Source organism: Pelophylax lessonae, assembly GCF_965119305.1.
Source record: "Pelophylax lessonae genome assembly, chromosome: 4".
Taxonomy (NCBI): Eukaryota; Metazoa; Chordata; class Amphibia; order Anura; family Ranidae; genus Pelophylax; species Pelophylax lessonae.
In genome coordinates this window covers 263,199,955-263,216,059 of record NC_138771.1, presented here as the reverse complement: position 1 = coordinate 263,216,059, position 16,105 = coordinate 263,199,955, and the positions used below count along the sequence as shown (strand labels likewise).

Below are 16,105 nucleotides of genomic sequence, written 5' to 3'. Positions count from 1 at the left end.
CCTCAGTCGCAGCGTTCCTCCTGGCCGATAGCCCCCCCCCCCCCCCCCATTTCTATAGAGAAGGATTTGTCTGGAGCTGTGTCCACCTGATTCCTGGTATGGTGAGTGGCTGTCCCCCCCTCTACCCCTGGAAGGTTTTGGGGTGGACATGGGCCCCTCCTTGGGACTGTCGGACCCCTGTGTTCCCCTCCTTCCCACAGGCACCCCCCTCGTCAAGTCCCTCATCCAGCCCCCAACCCAAAACATGCGCTTGGGATGTATTTTTTTTGTGGTCTGGCCACCTTCCTGGGGGGGGTTTACCTGGTGGGGGTTCTTGCCAGAGCCCCCCATCCTTCCTGGTCCCCCCCCCCCCCCATTCTGGGTCCCTTTATGCCTCGTAGGGCCGCCATTTTGCTGTAGCCTGTGTGTTTCTATACACGGAGGCCATGTTTTGCGTAGTCCGGCGGCCTTGTTCTTGTGGTTTACCATTGCAAATAGCAGCGACCATGGCAGTGAAGCCCTGTGGGAGGCGATTTTGAGGGTGGGTACCCCTCCCCCTGGTGCTGACTCCTGGATCATTGCCCTTCCTGATCGCTGCACATGTAATGCAGAATTTCCTGGTGCTTGCAGGTGCCTGTGTCAGCGGGTGGTGATTCTGGTGGGGTCCTCTCCCTCTGCTGAGAATCGCTCTGTGCCTTGTGCTTGGCTACCGGGTGGCGCTGCCAGCGCGGTTGGGGTTGTCCCTTAGCAGTGTGTTACTTTTCTGGGGTCACCCTGGTGACTCCTAAAGTCCTTTGAGCACAATTCCCCACCTGATTCCCTCTCTGAGGCTGTGGGGCCCTCTGGGTCCCAACCATCCATCCATGCACTGACGGCAGTCCTGGAGTCCCTTTTTGACCCGGGTGGAGGCAGCTTGCGGGGGATGGGCTAGAAAAAAAGCTGGCTCATCGGTTCCCTCAGATCCTGAATCTGATTCAGCCGCCGCAAATGTTGGTCACCCTGCTGGGTCTGCGACCACGCGCCTGGAATCCTCTGATGGTGAGGAGGATTCCTCCATGTTTGTGACTGCGCACAAAAAGGCACTGGTAGATGCACTGATTTTATCTGTGCGTGAGACTCTTAATATGGACATGGCTGAAGCTGCGACAGAGGCGCAGATACCCTTTGGCACTTACAAGCCATTCAGAGCGGCAAAGGGGTTTCCTTTCCCCGCCAATTTTGACAGAATTATCGCTAAAGAGTGGGGACCACCAATTCGTCCCCGTGGGGTTCCTAAGCACTTTACTAGGTGTTACCCCTTGAGGAGTCCCTTAAGAAGTGGACTGTGCCACCGGTGGTGGACCCTCCGGTTTTCAGATTAAACAAGGCAACCATGATTCCTGTTGAAAAGTCCCCGTCCTTTAAGGATCCGGCTGACAGGAAGGCAGATTCTGTGGCTTGCATTATGTACACATTAGCGGGTTCGGCAATGATTCCGGTATTTACCATTGCCTTAGTGTCACAAACTCTATCCGAATGGGCTAAGTTCCTGCGCCATGACTTGGAGGGTGAACAGCTCCCTCCTGCCTTTGCTGAGCTGGCGGACCAGATGGTCATGGGCTTGCAGTTTATCTGTGATGTCTCCTTTAATGCGGCTCTCCTGATTGCTCGCCTCTTTTTCGGCAGTGGTCCTTTGGCGTGTCTTTTGGCTTAAATGCTGGTCTGCAGACCAGACATCTAAGAAGGCCTTGACTGATCTTCCCTTTCAAGGAGGTTGCCTGTTTGGAGCTACCCTGGATGACATTAAGGGTTTCACAAGGGGGGAGAGTACCTTTCTTCCACACACAGGCTACTAAGGGTAAAGGCCCATACACACGATAAGATTATTGAACGATCTGTTGTCCATTTTTTTTGTGGCATGCTAGTCTGATGTGGAAAGTGAAGAGGTTTTCATACGAATTTTCCCGTACGACAGAATTCTACTTCAGAAGTGATGTCATGTGTTGGATTGCTTTGTATGTGTTCTTTCGTCTCTGAGCATGCCTAGTCTTGCTCTTAAGATTTTTTTCAGATGAAAATCGGACGTTGTATTACAGACGACAAAAATTTTATAGCCTGCACATCAGGATTTTGTCAGCCGAAAAGTTGGAGTTGGCTGTCGAAAGCACCATACTAACAATCCGAAAATCGGCAGATCGGACGTCGGAACCTTGTCGTAGACGTGGGACTTCGTTCCTGGCTCATAAGAAGTTTTTCATGCCTCGGGGTCGACTGGCAAGGGCTCGAAGCCTTTCAGGACCTCCTCTAGAGGCTTCAAACTATCTTTGTCTGGCAAGCCGTGAGCTGGCTTCTTCAGACCCGCGGACAAGGCTCCCTCAACATGAAGGTGCGCTCTCACCCATATCAGGGGTGGGGGGACGTCTTCGCTTGTTTCCGGACCTGTGGACTTTCCTGGTGCAAGTCAAGTGGGTCCACAAAGTTATTCGCCCCGGCAAGGTTTTTTCCTTCCAACCTGCGCCTGCCAGCAGACCGGTTACAGGGTCTGTTTGGGGCGGTACAAGACCTGTTCCCTCAAGGGGTAATTTTTCCCGGTTCCGACTTTGGAATGCTTTCAGGGTTTTTACTCAAACTTGTTCAGTCCCCAGAAAGGAAGGCAAAGTGCGTCTAATCCTTGAACTCGGCACAAAACTGCTTTGTGCGGGCACAGAAGTTTAGAATGGAGTCCTTTCGAACGGTGGTGGCATCACTGCGTCAAAGGGATTTTCTTGCCTCTATCGACATCAAGGATGCTTGCGTACACATTCCAATATGTGCCAGTCACCAGAGTTTTCTCCGCTTTGCTTTGGGAGAGGAGCATTATCAGTTAGTGCCTTTACCCTCGGGTCTTCACAAGTGTTGGCTCCAGTGCTGGCTTTGCTACGCCAGCTGGTGATTGCGGTACTGAGCTACTTGGATGATCTCCTTCTGCGAGCAAAGTCTCCATCTGCTCTGGTGATCACAATATGGACTCTGTGGGAGTTCGGCTGGATTCAGAATTTTCAGAAGATTGCCCTTGTTCTGTCCACAAAGCTGGACTTTTTGGGGCCAGACTCTGGATTTGGCCGTACCCAGAGTGCTCCTTCCTCTGGATAAACACCAGTAATTGCAGGCTGAAATGCGCCTCCTGCTGTGCTGTCCAACAAATGGTTGTCCCTTCGGACTTGCATGCGGGTGCTGGTCCTGATGGTATCTACCTTCAAGGCAGCTCCATTCCATACGAGGTCCCTGCAAAAGGAGATTCTGACCAAATGGGACAAGACTCCGCAGTCTCTGGACAATCAGATCTGGCAGAGTCGGAACAAAGGAGTCCCTGATATGGGGGCTTTGCTCTCCGGCTGGGAAAATTCTTCCACCCTTTGTATTGGACAGTTGTCACCACAGCTGTCCGTCTGGGGAGGTGTCCTCGGCGAGCATTCTGGTCAGGGGGTTATGGACGCTGTCGAAGTCCAGACTCTACCGATCAATGTCCTGGAACTCTGAGCAATCAGACTGTGTCTGACTCATTCGACGGATCATCTTCAGGGATGCCTTGTGCGTATTCAAATGGACAATGCCATGGCCGTGGCTTATGTCAGGGCTTGACAAATTTTCCTGAAATCTAGGAGCCAGCTAAAAAAGTTAGGAGCCAGTTTTTTTTTAAACTAACAACCAAGCTTTATTTAATAAAACGGATACTAAATTTACACATAAATACGACTAGAACCCCACTCTCCTCTATAGCACAATTGGATGAAAACAGACTGTCTGTCTCTTTCCATCCGATGCCATCTGATCCGATCCACGGGATGGATAGAAAATAGAACCACCATCCGTCTGCTTTTGGTGGACAGGATCAGATGGCGGCAGATTACTGCTCCATAGAGGAGAATCAAGGGTCCGATCAGGTCTGCCTGAAAAACTGACAGGCGGACCTGATCAGACAGCCCGTGTGAAAGGGGCCTTCGGCTGTGGCATGGCGATGAGGAAAAAAAAAGGATAGATATATAGAGATATAGATAGATAGATAGATAGATAGATATAGAGATAGATAGATATAGAGATAGATAGATATAGAGATAGATAGATATAGAGATAGATAGATATAGAGATAGATAGATATAGAGATAGATAGATATAGAGATAGATAGATATATAGAGATAGAGATAGAGATAGAGATAGATAGATATAGAGATAGATAGATAGATATAGAGATAGATAGATAGATATAGAGATAGATAGATAGATAGATATAGAGATAGATAGATAGATAGATATAGAGATAGATAGATAGATAGATATAGAGATAGATAGATAGATAGATATAGAGATAGATAGATAGATAGATATAGAGATATATAGATATATATATATATATATATATATATATATATATATATATATATATATATATATATATATATATATATATATATATATATATATATATATATATATATATATATATATATATATATATATATATATATATATATATATATTTTTTTTTAATAATTGAAAAAAGAAAAAAATATTATTATTTTTTTTTTACATTTAAAAAATAAATTAAATAATAATAACCACACTCCCTGTCAAAGGTAACTAACTGGACAGGGAGATAGTAATGAATGAATTGAGAACAAAAAGGCAGTGGAAACAGTCATTACAACAGTCATTACTCCCGGCCTCCACAAGAGGGCGCCAGTTCTCCATTGGAAGCCTGTCATCTCAAGTAGGCCGAAAAGCCGGGGCCTCAATTTTCGGACGGCCTGGAAGTCCGTGCACTCCGTGCGCGGAAGTCCGGGCAAAAATGACAGGACACCTTCTGCAGGGCACCCCCAGGCGCCAGGTCGCTAATTCTAGTCGCAAATGCGACCTGGCGCCCGGGGATTGTCGAGCCCTGGCTTATGTCAATCACCAAGGGGGCACAATAAGTGCACCAGCAGCTATGGAGGTAGCCGGCATTCTAAGGTGGGCAGAACGGTTCATTCCAGCTCTCTCCGCCTTGCACATTCCCGGTGTTTGAAATTGGCAGCCGGATTACCACAGTCGGCAGGCTTTGGACCAAGGGGAGTGGTCCCTTCATCCTTCAATAGGTGGTTGAACAGAAATTGGCCTTGAATACCATCAAGGGCCAGGTGTTGGCATTGGCGATCTTTTTCCAACGACCTTTGGCCACACACTCCCTGGTGTGTACTTTTTCTTCTGGGTGACCGCCATTTGGTTCCTCCAGTGTGGGCTCCGTTGCCGCCTTCGGATCTTAATTTGGTGCTTTCAGCTCTACAGAAGCCTCCCTTTGAAAATATTTGGAAAGGTGGCCTTTTTGGTGGCTATCACCTCTGCGCACAGGGTGTCCGAACTGGTGGCGTTATCCTGTCGCTCACTTTACCTAGTTATTCACAAGGATAAGGTGATGCTTCGTCCCTGTCCGTCATTCATTTCCTAAGGTGGTCTCTGACTTTCATTTGAATAAAGACATTGTGTTGCCTTCCCTGTTTCCCAGGCCTAAACATCCAAAGGAAATTGCCTTGCATGCCTTGGATGTGGTCCGGGCAATTGGGGTGTTTTCTGGCAGCTACGGAGTCTTTCAAGAAGTCAGACTCTCTATTTGTGCTCACGGATGGACCTCCCAAAGGGTTGTCTGCTTCCTCTGTGACAATTTCCAGACGGATCAGACACAGTGGTTCAGGCCTATTCCATCAGGGGTCAGGTTCCTCCTTTCCCTGTCAAAGGCACACTCTTAGGGCGCTTAGTGCTTCTTGGGCCTTCCGTCATCTAGCGTCAGTGTCGCCGCAGGTTTGCAAGATGGCCACCTGGTCGTCGGTGCAGACTTTCACAAAGTTTTATAAAGTGGAGGTGTTGGCATTGGCGAATGCTTCCTTTGGCCGCACATTTTTGTGTTTTCTGTTTAAGAGGACCTGATCCTCTTTGAGGATGTATTCTTTTCTTCAGGTGGGCTCCAGTTGCTTTAGTTGAGCCCCTGTTGGCTAGTGTTTATAGCAGGGAGAGGGAGTATACCCCCCTGGGACTGCCCATGGGTGTAGCCAGAAGATTTTTTTCTGCCTAATGTCCTACTCCTGTAAGGGGCAGCATAACCCAATGGTCAAGAATGTCATTGAACATCAGAGAAATGGATTTTACGCTAAGTCAAAAATCTATTTTCTCTTTGGTTCATTGACGGACACAGCTGGTATTCAGAACTATTGGGCTATACTCTCCCCCCCCCCCCCCTACAGAAGGAGGACACTAGGCAGAAAAAAATTCTGGCTACACCCATGGGCTGTCCCAGGGGGTATACTCCCTCTCTCTGCTATAGCCATAGCCAATCAGGAGTAAGGACCTAGTACCTTCCTGGGATCTTTGGTCCTGGCAATTTCTTTTTTTTTTTTTTTCTTTTTAGGTAGAATATTTTTTTCTCCTGGATTTTTCCTGTGAGATCTATGATCAACTGCTGAACTAAGCGACAGGCTGAATAATCTAGATCCAGTGGTCACCCCAGTCTGGCAAGAGAACGCACACAGACTTTAGCTTTCCACATCACACAGACGCACTGTTGGCCCTGTATCGGCTGATTTACGCCTTCCCTCTCAAGCTTCTGCCCAGACTTCTATGCAGGATCAAGGCAGAAGAAATTCAGGTCATCTTAGTGGCTCCAGACTGGCCTCACTGGGCTTGGTATGCCGATCTGGTGCGGCTGGTCGCCAACGTTCCTTGGAAGCTTCCTCTCAGGGAGCATCTTCTGTCCCAAGGACCGATCTTCCATCCTATTTTACAGTCGTTGGCTTTACGGCTTGGCTGGTGAAGCTAGGTGCTGAAGGATAGGGGTTTATCTGAGTCGATGATTCCTACCCTGTTTAAAGCTAGTAAATCTACTTCTAGGAAGGCGTACATTGCGCGGTGCGAGTCTCTTGGGGTTCCTCCTCGCTCCTTCTCGGTGGCTCGGGTCTTAATCTTCACTCAACTGGGGGGGGGGGGGTGCTTTTCTTTCTTCACTGTGTCCGACATTTTGGTTCCTCTAGTGCGCGTTACATTGTCACCTTGGGATCTTAATTTGATGTTTTCAGCTCTGCAGAAGCCTCCTTTTGAACATTTTCGGGAGATTCCTCTGCTTACGTTGTCTCAGATGGTGGCCTTTACTGGCTATCACTTCTGCACTCAGGGTGTCGGAACTGGCAACGTTATCCTGTCATTCACCTTACCTGCTGATTCACAGGGATAAGGTGGTTCTTCACCCCTGTCCGTCGTTCCTTCCAAAGGTTGTCTCTGGTTTTCATTTGAATGAAGACCTTTTTCCTACAACTGTTTCTACTGCACCCCATAAGGATTCCATACTTTATATTCATGAGACTACTTACTGGACTGTATACAAATGAAAGTGGATAGATGTTTCATTTTTTCCAAAATAATGAATCTCAAATGGCACAACCTAATACTTTTAACATCAGCTGAGTAATGTATATAGTGACTAAGTACATGGTTAACGATATTTGTATTATCCTGACCATAAGATTGCACACTATTTTGTATATGGGCAAATTATACAAGAGCAGAATTCCAGCCTAATGCTAATCCGTCCTCTCCCCCCTACCTGACACCTTTGCTGACCTGTGTTTTTATATATATATATATATATATATATATATATATATATATATATATATATATATATATATATATATATATATATATATATATATATATATATATATAAAAAAAACTCTCTATACTCTCCCATTGTCAGCCTGCTCTGGTTCAGTCACGTGATTTGGCTCCCCTGTGTAAGCCAGCAGCAGCTGCAGGGTGGAGGATGTAGTGGCAATGGCTGGGACATGGGAGCCTTTGAGTGACATCACTGCTCCCAGTCACACTGCCGGTTGTGAAGCGTTCTCTCCTCTCCCCTGCAGCCACCGCTGGCTAAAACGGGGATCATGTGACTGGACTGAAGCAGACTGAGAATTGCTACATATAAGCATCATTTTTTATAGTTTAGTCAGTGTAGGTGTTAGCACTGGGGAGGGAACATTTTTAAGACTGGTTTGGTTTAAGCTAGAATTCTACTTAATTGGAAAATCATTGCAAGCTGATGCTGTGAGAAGGCATTGTGTTCCTTTTAATGGGCAATGCAGCGCCTCCCAAAGAGTTCACCTGAAATGGTCTTCCAACAGTCTTGAAGGAGTTCCCAGAGATGCTTAGCACTTGTTGGCCCTTTTGCCTTCACTCTGTGGTCCAGCTCACCCAGTCGAGATGGTTTGGGGTGAGCTGGACCACAGAGTGAAGGCAAAAGAGCCAACAAGTGCTAAGCATCTCTGGGAACTCCTTCAAGACTGTTGGAAGACCATTTCAGGTGACTACCTCTTGAAGTGTGACTCTACAATTTTCATAGTCATGAAAATAAAGAAAACTCTTTGAATGAGAAGGTGTGTCCAAACTTTTGGTCTGTACTGTGTGTGTGTGTGTGTAATATAAATATATATATATATATATATATATATATATATATATGTGTGTGTGTGTATATATATATCTATCTCTCTCAGCATTTCAGAACAGGACATATGAACATGACTGGTTTTCTTACAGGGGCATTTTACCGATGAATCCCAGGAATATGATGAACCACTCCCAGGTTGGACAGGGCATTGGAATGCCAAGCAGGACGAATAATATGAGCAGTTCAGGGTTAGGCAGTCCAAACAGAAGCTCACCCAGCATAATATGTATGCCAAAGCAACCGCCATCCCGACAACCTTTTACTGTGAACAGGTAAGCCTTTCTATACCGATGCCTATGAAGAAAGCATACACTCAGGGAGAATCTGTACTTTAACCACTTGCTGACCAGCCGTCGCAATTTTACTGCAGCATGTTGACTCTGTTACGTGAAACTACGTACCTGTATGTCACTAATATTTTGATGTCCTTTGCTTTATTGTCTGTTTACGAGCATTTAATCAATTTGACCCATGACCTTTAAAATTAAATGGAAGAGGCTATCTAATGTCCCAGCTTCATGACCAGTCCCAGAGCATAGGACCCTGCAGCAGATTTTCTCTTTTTCCTGTTTGGTAAAATTGTTGTCACGTTGTAAATTTGTCACATGTACAGAAACTGAGAGAAAATCTGTATACCAAATATCAGTGATAAAGGGGCAAGGGTTTTATTTTTTTGGCTCTCTCCAAAGTGTTTTTTTCTGCATGGGCATACACTTTAACAACAACTAAGTGCTCTGTACTATGCATTTCCATTGTTACTGTTGGTTTACTAAGTTTGAGCAATCAAGGCTTGATGAAAATGATTAAATTGGTTTACCTAGTAAAAGTAGTGCTTGTTCATATGTTAAAGGATAAGTTCATCTTAAAAATAATGCACTTTTTTTTTTTTTAAGGAAGAAAAGTGCATTTTTTTTTCTTCCTAAAGAGCCTGAAGAACATTGCACAAGCGATCAGTAGATCATGGGGGCAATGTCCAGCTCCTGTGGACTCTCAGTATAGCTGTCTGCCCATACCTCGTTCAGGCAGGCAGTTACCAGAGAGCAGGAAGATTAGTGGACGCTTATTACTGCTCTCGCAGCTCATTGAAAACTTTAGGCTGCCAGCCACAATAGATCTAGAAAGATCTGGTTGACAACCGAAGCCCCACGCGGTTTTCAAATAGGGACAGCAGGTGCGGGAAAAACATCCCACCCCCCTGTCACAGGTAGAGGAGGCGAGCGGGGAAAGAGCTGAAGATGCATGAACATGTTCCAAAAGTTAACTTATCCGTTTTAAAGTGCTTTCTTCTTTTGTCAGTTTGGATATTTACTTTTCTTGTGCGGTACTAACCAACTTGATGAATAGGGATGGACAGTGACTCTCCGCCCTGGTTCACACCAAATCCGACTTTAAAATCATGCGACTTCACTTAAAACCGCACAATTTCAAAGCCGTGTGTCAGTGCGACTTGGCTTATATCTTGTGCAACTCGGGTGTACATACTAAAGAAGACTGAGCAGGAAGGTAGGTTTCTTTTGTTGCACTGAAAACATTGTATGTCTCTTCTGCAATAAAGTGCCTGCCTGCAGTTTTTGAAAGTGGGTCTTTAGTTCACCTGTAAATGGGTTGTTTCAACCTTCTGACTCCCAGTATTTCTAGACATCTTGGTCTGTTAAAGTTGAAAAACATCAGACTAACTGGTTGGATTACCAGACAATAAACTGTTATGCGGGATTTAGAAAAGCAGAGACTGGTATGTTAATGCTAGTGACTCTGTAATGTCATTTTTGATTTTGGCCCTAGTGTCACTTTAAATCGTGCTGTACATTGTGAATTTCTTCAATATCTGTGCAGTAATATAATATGAAACACCTGCACTTTGCTTCTATATTAGATTTTACTGTAATTACAGACTGGTCATTGCTGCTCTCTCTTCAGAGTGCAGGGTGACTGGTCTTGTACCCACCTTCTCTTCTGTAGTTTTCTGCAGTCAGCTGATTGTGGGTGGTTCTTCCCACACTTCTGCTCTTTTTACAGGCTATGCACAGCAATGTAAATTTGCAAAGGCATTTAGTACACACACAATAGATTTTTTCCCTTGTGGCTGTTAAGTAATGTTTAAATGTTTTTGTGCCTGCAGTTCAGCTTTAAAGTGGTTCCAAAGCCTGAAGGTTTTTTTTTTTTTTTGTAACTTAATGCATTCTCTGCGTTAAGGTAAAAAAAAAGCTTTGTCAGGGGCATGTCAAAGTTTGCCGACTGCGTGAAAGTGCTTTCAGGAGCTCTGCTAGAGGAATGTCATATAAAACTCCTCTGCGGGTGTTATCTACGCCTGTTGTCTCTTCCCTCGCCCTGCATGCCTTACAAGTCCTCCGGCCACCAGAGAAGGGGTAAGAGACTGCAATCTCCCCCATGTCCTGACGCTCCACCTGGTCCCAAGCCTCCGGCGGCGTGCTCTCCAGCACGCTGCTCTAATATGGCCTCCCAGACTGACCCTGTAGAGGCCAGGGATACCCACGGTCATGTCAGCCATCCCATCATGCCAAACAGCCCTGGCTAATAAAAGTAAAGCTGTTCAGTTGGGTATCAGCCTGGTCCACCAAGATCTGGACAAAATGCGCTCCTAACTTGCATAGACGTAGCAGCGGATTGGCCACGTGGAGAGTACCACCTCCCTCCGCTCCTTGCAAACCAAGCTGAAAGCTCTGGAGTACAGGGCAGGAAATGCCGAGCATAGGAGTTTTTGGAACAACCTCTGAATTGTGGGTCTGGCGGCGGTTGTGGAGGGCGAAGAACCCCCACTGTATTTGTGGAGGAGCTCCTGCAGGCTTTACTTCATACAGCTCAACTCTCCCCTCATTACACCATGGAGCAGGCCCACCGTGTCCCCCCCCCCCCCCCCCCCGAGACCTAGACCGGAGGGGGCACCCCTCGCACATGGGATATTGCGGATTCTAAACTTCCGAGACCGCGATGAGGTGCTATGGGCAGCCCAGGCAGTGGGAGATCTCTCCTATAGTAACACCAGGCTTCTGATTTTTCCCAATTACACTATTGAAACACAGAAGGTGCACCGCTTCTTCGAATCAGTGAAGGCCGCTATGAGGACTAAGGGCATTAAATATAGTGTCCTTTTCCCAGCCGCCAAGCTCAGGGTGATTGATGGGGAAACAGTCCAGTTTTTTACCTCCCTGGAGGTCTTAATATCTACTTGGGGGAGCAACTGTATTGCTCTAGACTGCCACCATGTGCCACCCCCCCTCTTCTGCTACTTTGTTTATACAAGAATGTGCCCCTGGCCTTGGTCAGGTGATTTGTTCTCCCAGTGTACTTTTCCTTTTCCAAGAAAGCAGAACAACTATCATGGATTAACAAACTGTGTTTACATGATGGTTGTACTTTTGTGACTTTCTCTGTGCTATATGCTTGGCTGAGTTCATGCCCCCGTTACTGGTCTGTTGCTCCTATGGGGCTAGGTTTTGGGACAAAGTGGAGCCCAGGGTCCTAGGCCTCATAGGTGGGGGGGAAGGGTTGGTTGGCCGTTGCTGACCTTTTTGGTTACTTTTTTTTTTTTTTTGATTTTTGGGTTGTACGGCTTATACTAATGCTTAAAAGCGTTGAAAATTCAGAAGGTTTTTTTTATCTTAATGCATTGTATGCATTAAGATAAAAAGCCTTCTGTGTGTAGCAGCCTTCCCAGCACCCCCTAATACTTACCTGAGCCCCATCTCTCTCCAGCGAAGTCCCTCAGCCATCCAGGACTCTCCCTCCTGATTGTTGAGACACAGCCTGGGCCATTGACTCCCACGGCTGTCAGCCAATCAGGGGAGAGAGGGGGCGGGGCCGAATGGCGGAGAGCTGCAGCTTGGCTCGGATGCCCCTATAGCAAGCTGCTTGCTATGGGGGCACTCGATAGGAGGGGAGGGGCCATGAGCAGCAGCTAGGGACCCGAGAAGAGGATGATGCGGGCCACTCTGTGCAAAACCAACTGCACAGAGGAGGCCAGTATAAAATGTTTTTTTTTTTTAGATTTTACAGTCACTTTGATACAGCTGTCTATGCTAAATGTGGAACCTTTACATTAAACTGAGGGGATCTGGGCTGGGACGACTCGCCTTCCATGGCGTTTTTTGCTTACCGTAGTGGTTTGCTCCTGTCACCAATATTGTCATTTTTTTATTTTCCTCTCACACCCTATGGTTAAGGGTACTGTTCTCTCATGGAATGTCCGGGGTCCTAAACGCGACTGTAAAGAGGACCTTAGTATTTGCATATCTCCGTAAGTTTAATTCACATATCTGCATCCTCCAAGAGACCCATCTAATAGGCTCCTGCATTCTTTGCCTAAAGAAGGCTTGGGTGAGTGCGCACTACTACACAACCATTTCCAACTAAGCTAGAGGGGTGAGCGTTCTTGTCCACAGATCTCTGCAGTTTAGCCTCCTGGATGTCAAGACTGACCCGGGTGGTAGATACATGATACTGCATGCTTGAATAGCTGATGTAGCCTTTGTAATAGTAGGATTGTATTTACCCCCTCCTGTAGATGTTACGGTTCTATACTCGGTAATGCACTTAGTCACTCAATACGGGGTTTCTAATGCGTTGGTGGCTAGAGACTTTAACATTGCTCTATCTCTAGACCTGGACAGGCTCCGACCCACTGCCACCTGGACCCCTGGTCTATTACAATGGACATCCACTTTTGCCCTTAGTGTTCACATGTCATTCCGCAACCTATCGCACCTTCTGCCACATCAATTTGGCTTATGTCTCCTGCAGTGGGTGATGGCAGTTGAAATCTTAGCTAATGTTTTTCGGATTATGCCCCACTTAGTATCTCTGCAACTGGTGGCTCCTGGGGGCCCTAGAATTTGGAGGCTGTCCACTTTCTGTATTATGGGCCATAAATTTCAAGAATCTATACTTGAAGCTGTGTGGTTTCTGGATCTCAATGAGCGTTTCACCTGCCCTATACTTGTTTGGGATGCTTTCAAGTCCTGGCTTCGGGGGGGCTTCTATAGAAGTTATCCTTAGAGTTGAGATGATGCAGAAGTCTCTTCTTTCCACTGCCCAACGAGTATTTGAATTTGGAAACAAAAACAATAGGCTGCTAGCCTGGCTAGCTAGAGGTCAGTTTCCAGTTACACATATTGGGAGGCTACGAGACCTAGATGGAAGCTTATTGTCAGCACAGGATGATAGTGGCTCCCCCTTTTTGCGTTTTCTATGCCTCGCTTTACTCCACCAAGGTTAATATTTCCACCTCTGAACTCCATACTTGGATCAGGTTAGTTTTCCTACTCTTGACCTGGAGTCTCGTAATAGGTTGGACAAGGACATAACTCTAGAGGAGGTTCAGGTTGCCCCTGGTATAATTCAGGCCGGAAAAGCCCCGGGCTCCGATGGGATTCCTGTTGTATTTTACTCCCAATATCAAGAGTTGTTGGCGCCCAGGCTTACAGCCCTTCTTGCCCAGTTTACATCCCTAGACTCATTGCCGGACTCTGTCAGAAGCCCTTATTGTGCTGGTGCCCAGATCTGGCAAAGACCCTGAGGATTTTGCCTCCTACAGGCCCATTTCTCTACTCAATGATGATGCAAGTTGTTAGCTAAAATAGAGACACCGTAATCTCCACTCCATTATTATGGGCTGAGGCATTTAAATACTTAGGCATCAATATCTGTAAAGATCCAGGCATCAATATCTGTAAAGATCCAGGTAGTAGTTTCTTTTACCTCATTCTCTCCCCTGTGCTGAAGAAGTGTAATTCATGGTCTTCCCTACCTCTAAACCTTATGGGCCACATAAATATTCTTAAAAAGATTTTCCTCCCTAAATTCAATTTATTTATTTATTTTTAAGGAATTGCCCTATATGGGTAGGCTGCCAATGTTTTCATGAAGCTGATAGTTGTGTGGCATGGTGCATCTCCACGTCTGGCAAAATCAACTACCGATTAGCTATGGAGGTCTTGCCTTACCCAACCTACAGGTTTACTACTGGGCCGCTGAGCTGGTTACAGTTTGGTGGCTTACAAGATCTAGAGTGAACGCTGCAATTTGTTTGGAAGCTGCCATCTTGGGTTCCCTCACTGAACTAGCTAATTTGGTTTACCACAGCCCTAGGACCTATGCTGCTTTTCATCTCCCCACTAGAACCATGCTTACAATTTGGTCAGTGGCTAGAAAACAGTTCCTGACACCAAACCAGTGGTCTCCTTTTTAGCCCCCTATGGGGAAATCCTCTCCTAGTTTACTTCCTGACCACGACATGGAAATAGGACATTATGCCTGGGGGCATCATGTTATCCTTCCAGGACCTCTCTATCAGATATGTTCTACCCTATTGGATGCACTTCTGATATTGGCAGTTGTGTCACGCAGCTCGATCCCAGTTTCCTGGCTCCCTCACCTTAGACACGGACCCAATAGAGGATCTCCTCTCATATCTCTAAACCCCTCTCTACAGTCCTCTCTACACTCTACTTAGCATGTTGAGTGTAGAATCACCCAAAATAAAGAAACTGTGGGAGCGGTGGAGTACAGACATACCTACCTTTTTAGATGGGGAAACGTGAGAAGAATGTTTTTAAAACCATTCCAGACTGGTTATCGCCTCTGCAGACAAGTTAATCCAGTTGAAGTTTCTCCATAGAGTGTACTACACACCCCTAAGGCTGCATCAAATCTATCCACACAGGTCTCCAGACTGTAACCGATGCCATTCCTCTGTAGGCACATTCTTCCATAGGTTTTTGACCTGTCCCAGGGCAGCTCAGTTTTGGTTGGAGGTTTTTGACCTTATCAACACTCTAGAACTGTCCCTCCCACTTTTGCCTGAGCTCGCCCTACTGGGCATTCAGGGCGATGAGCAAAGGCCTAGGTATACCAAACTGTTAACTTTTCTACCATGCTCAGAAGGAAATTCTGTGCAAATGGGCCTCTCCCTCTGGCCTCATGGGAGGCTGCAATTAATGTGGTATACCTAATGTATAAGCAAACTTTTATCAGCAGGAACTGTCCTAAAAATATGAAAAAAACATGGAAGCCTTGGCTTGAGTCATGTGTTTGATCTCTGTAGTTGATATATAATGTAGTACATATTCAGGAGTATACTGTGATGGCTTTGGGTATCTTTTGGTTCGTGCATAACATTCCTTTGCGTGCGGGTCACGCACCTTCTGTATAGTGATACTCTGTTAATGCTGATGTTTTCTACTTGTCTTATTCTTGTCATGCTGTACCACATAACTGTTCAATAAAAGCAATCCTGGTTTAAGAAAAAATAAATAAAAAATAAAACCTTTGTCCAGCTCAGCCCCCCAAAATGCTTAAGCCCCGATCTCCATCCAACAATGTGCACAACAGCACAGGCTCTCTCTTCTTATTGGCTCAGACACAGCAGTGTGAGTTATTGGACACAGAGCTAACTTGGGAACAAGTATGCACGAATGCCCCCATAGCAAGCAGCTTGCCATGCGGGCACTTGACAGGGGGTGTTGTGGGGATGGGAGGGAGCCAGTAGCACTGGCAGGAGATCCGTGAAGAGGAGGATAGGGCTACTCTGTGCAAAACCATTACACAGAGCAGAGAAGGTATGATGTTTTATTGATAAAAAAAAAAATAAAATGTTGACAATCACTTTAAAGATGTGTTTATGC

At 46.0% G+C, this 16,105-nt stretch overlaps 1 protein-coding gene across 4 annotated transcripts in view; it reads left to right on the top strand.

Annotated features, from left to right (window-relative positions):
* The window catches only part of CNOT2 (CCR4-NOT transcription complex subunit 2), a 186,568-nt gene that overhangs the window by 72,921 nt on the left and 97,542 nt on the right, over positions 1 to 16,105 (top strand). For all 4 annotated transcript variants that reach the window (XM_082256076.1, XM_082256079.1, XM_082256078.1 and 1 more), the window contains exon 5: positions 8,555 to 8,737. In XM_082256076.1, the coding sequence (XP_082112202.1) occupies positions 8,555 to 8,737 (183 nt within the window). The remainder of the gene's footprint in view (positions 1 to 8,554; positions 8,738 to 16,105) is intronic.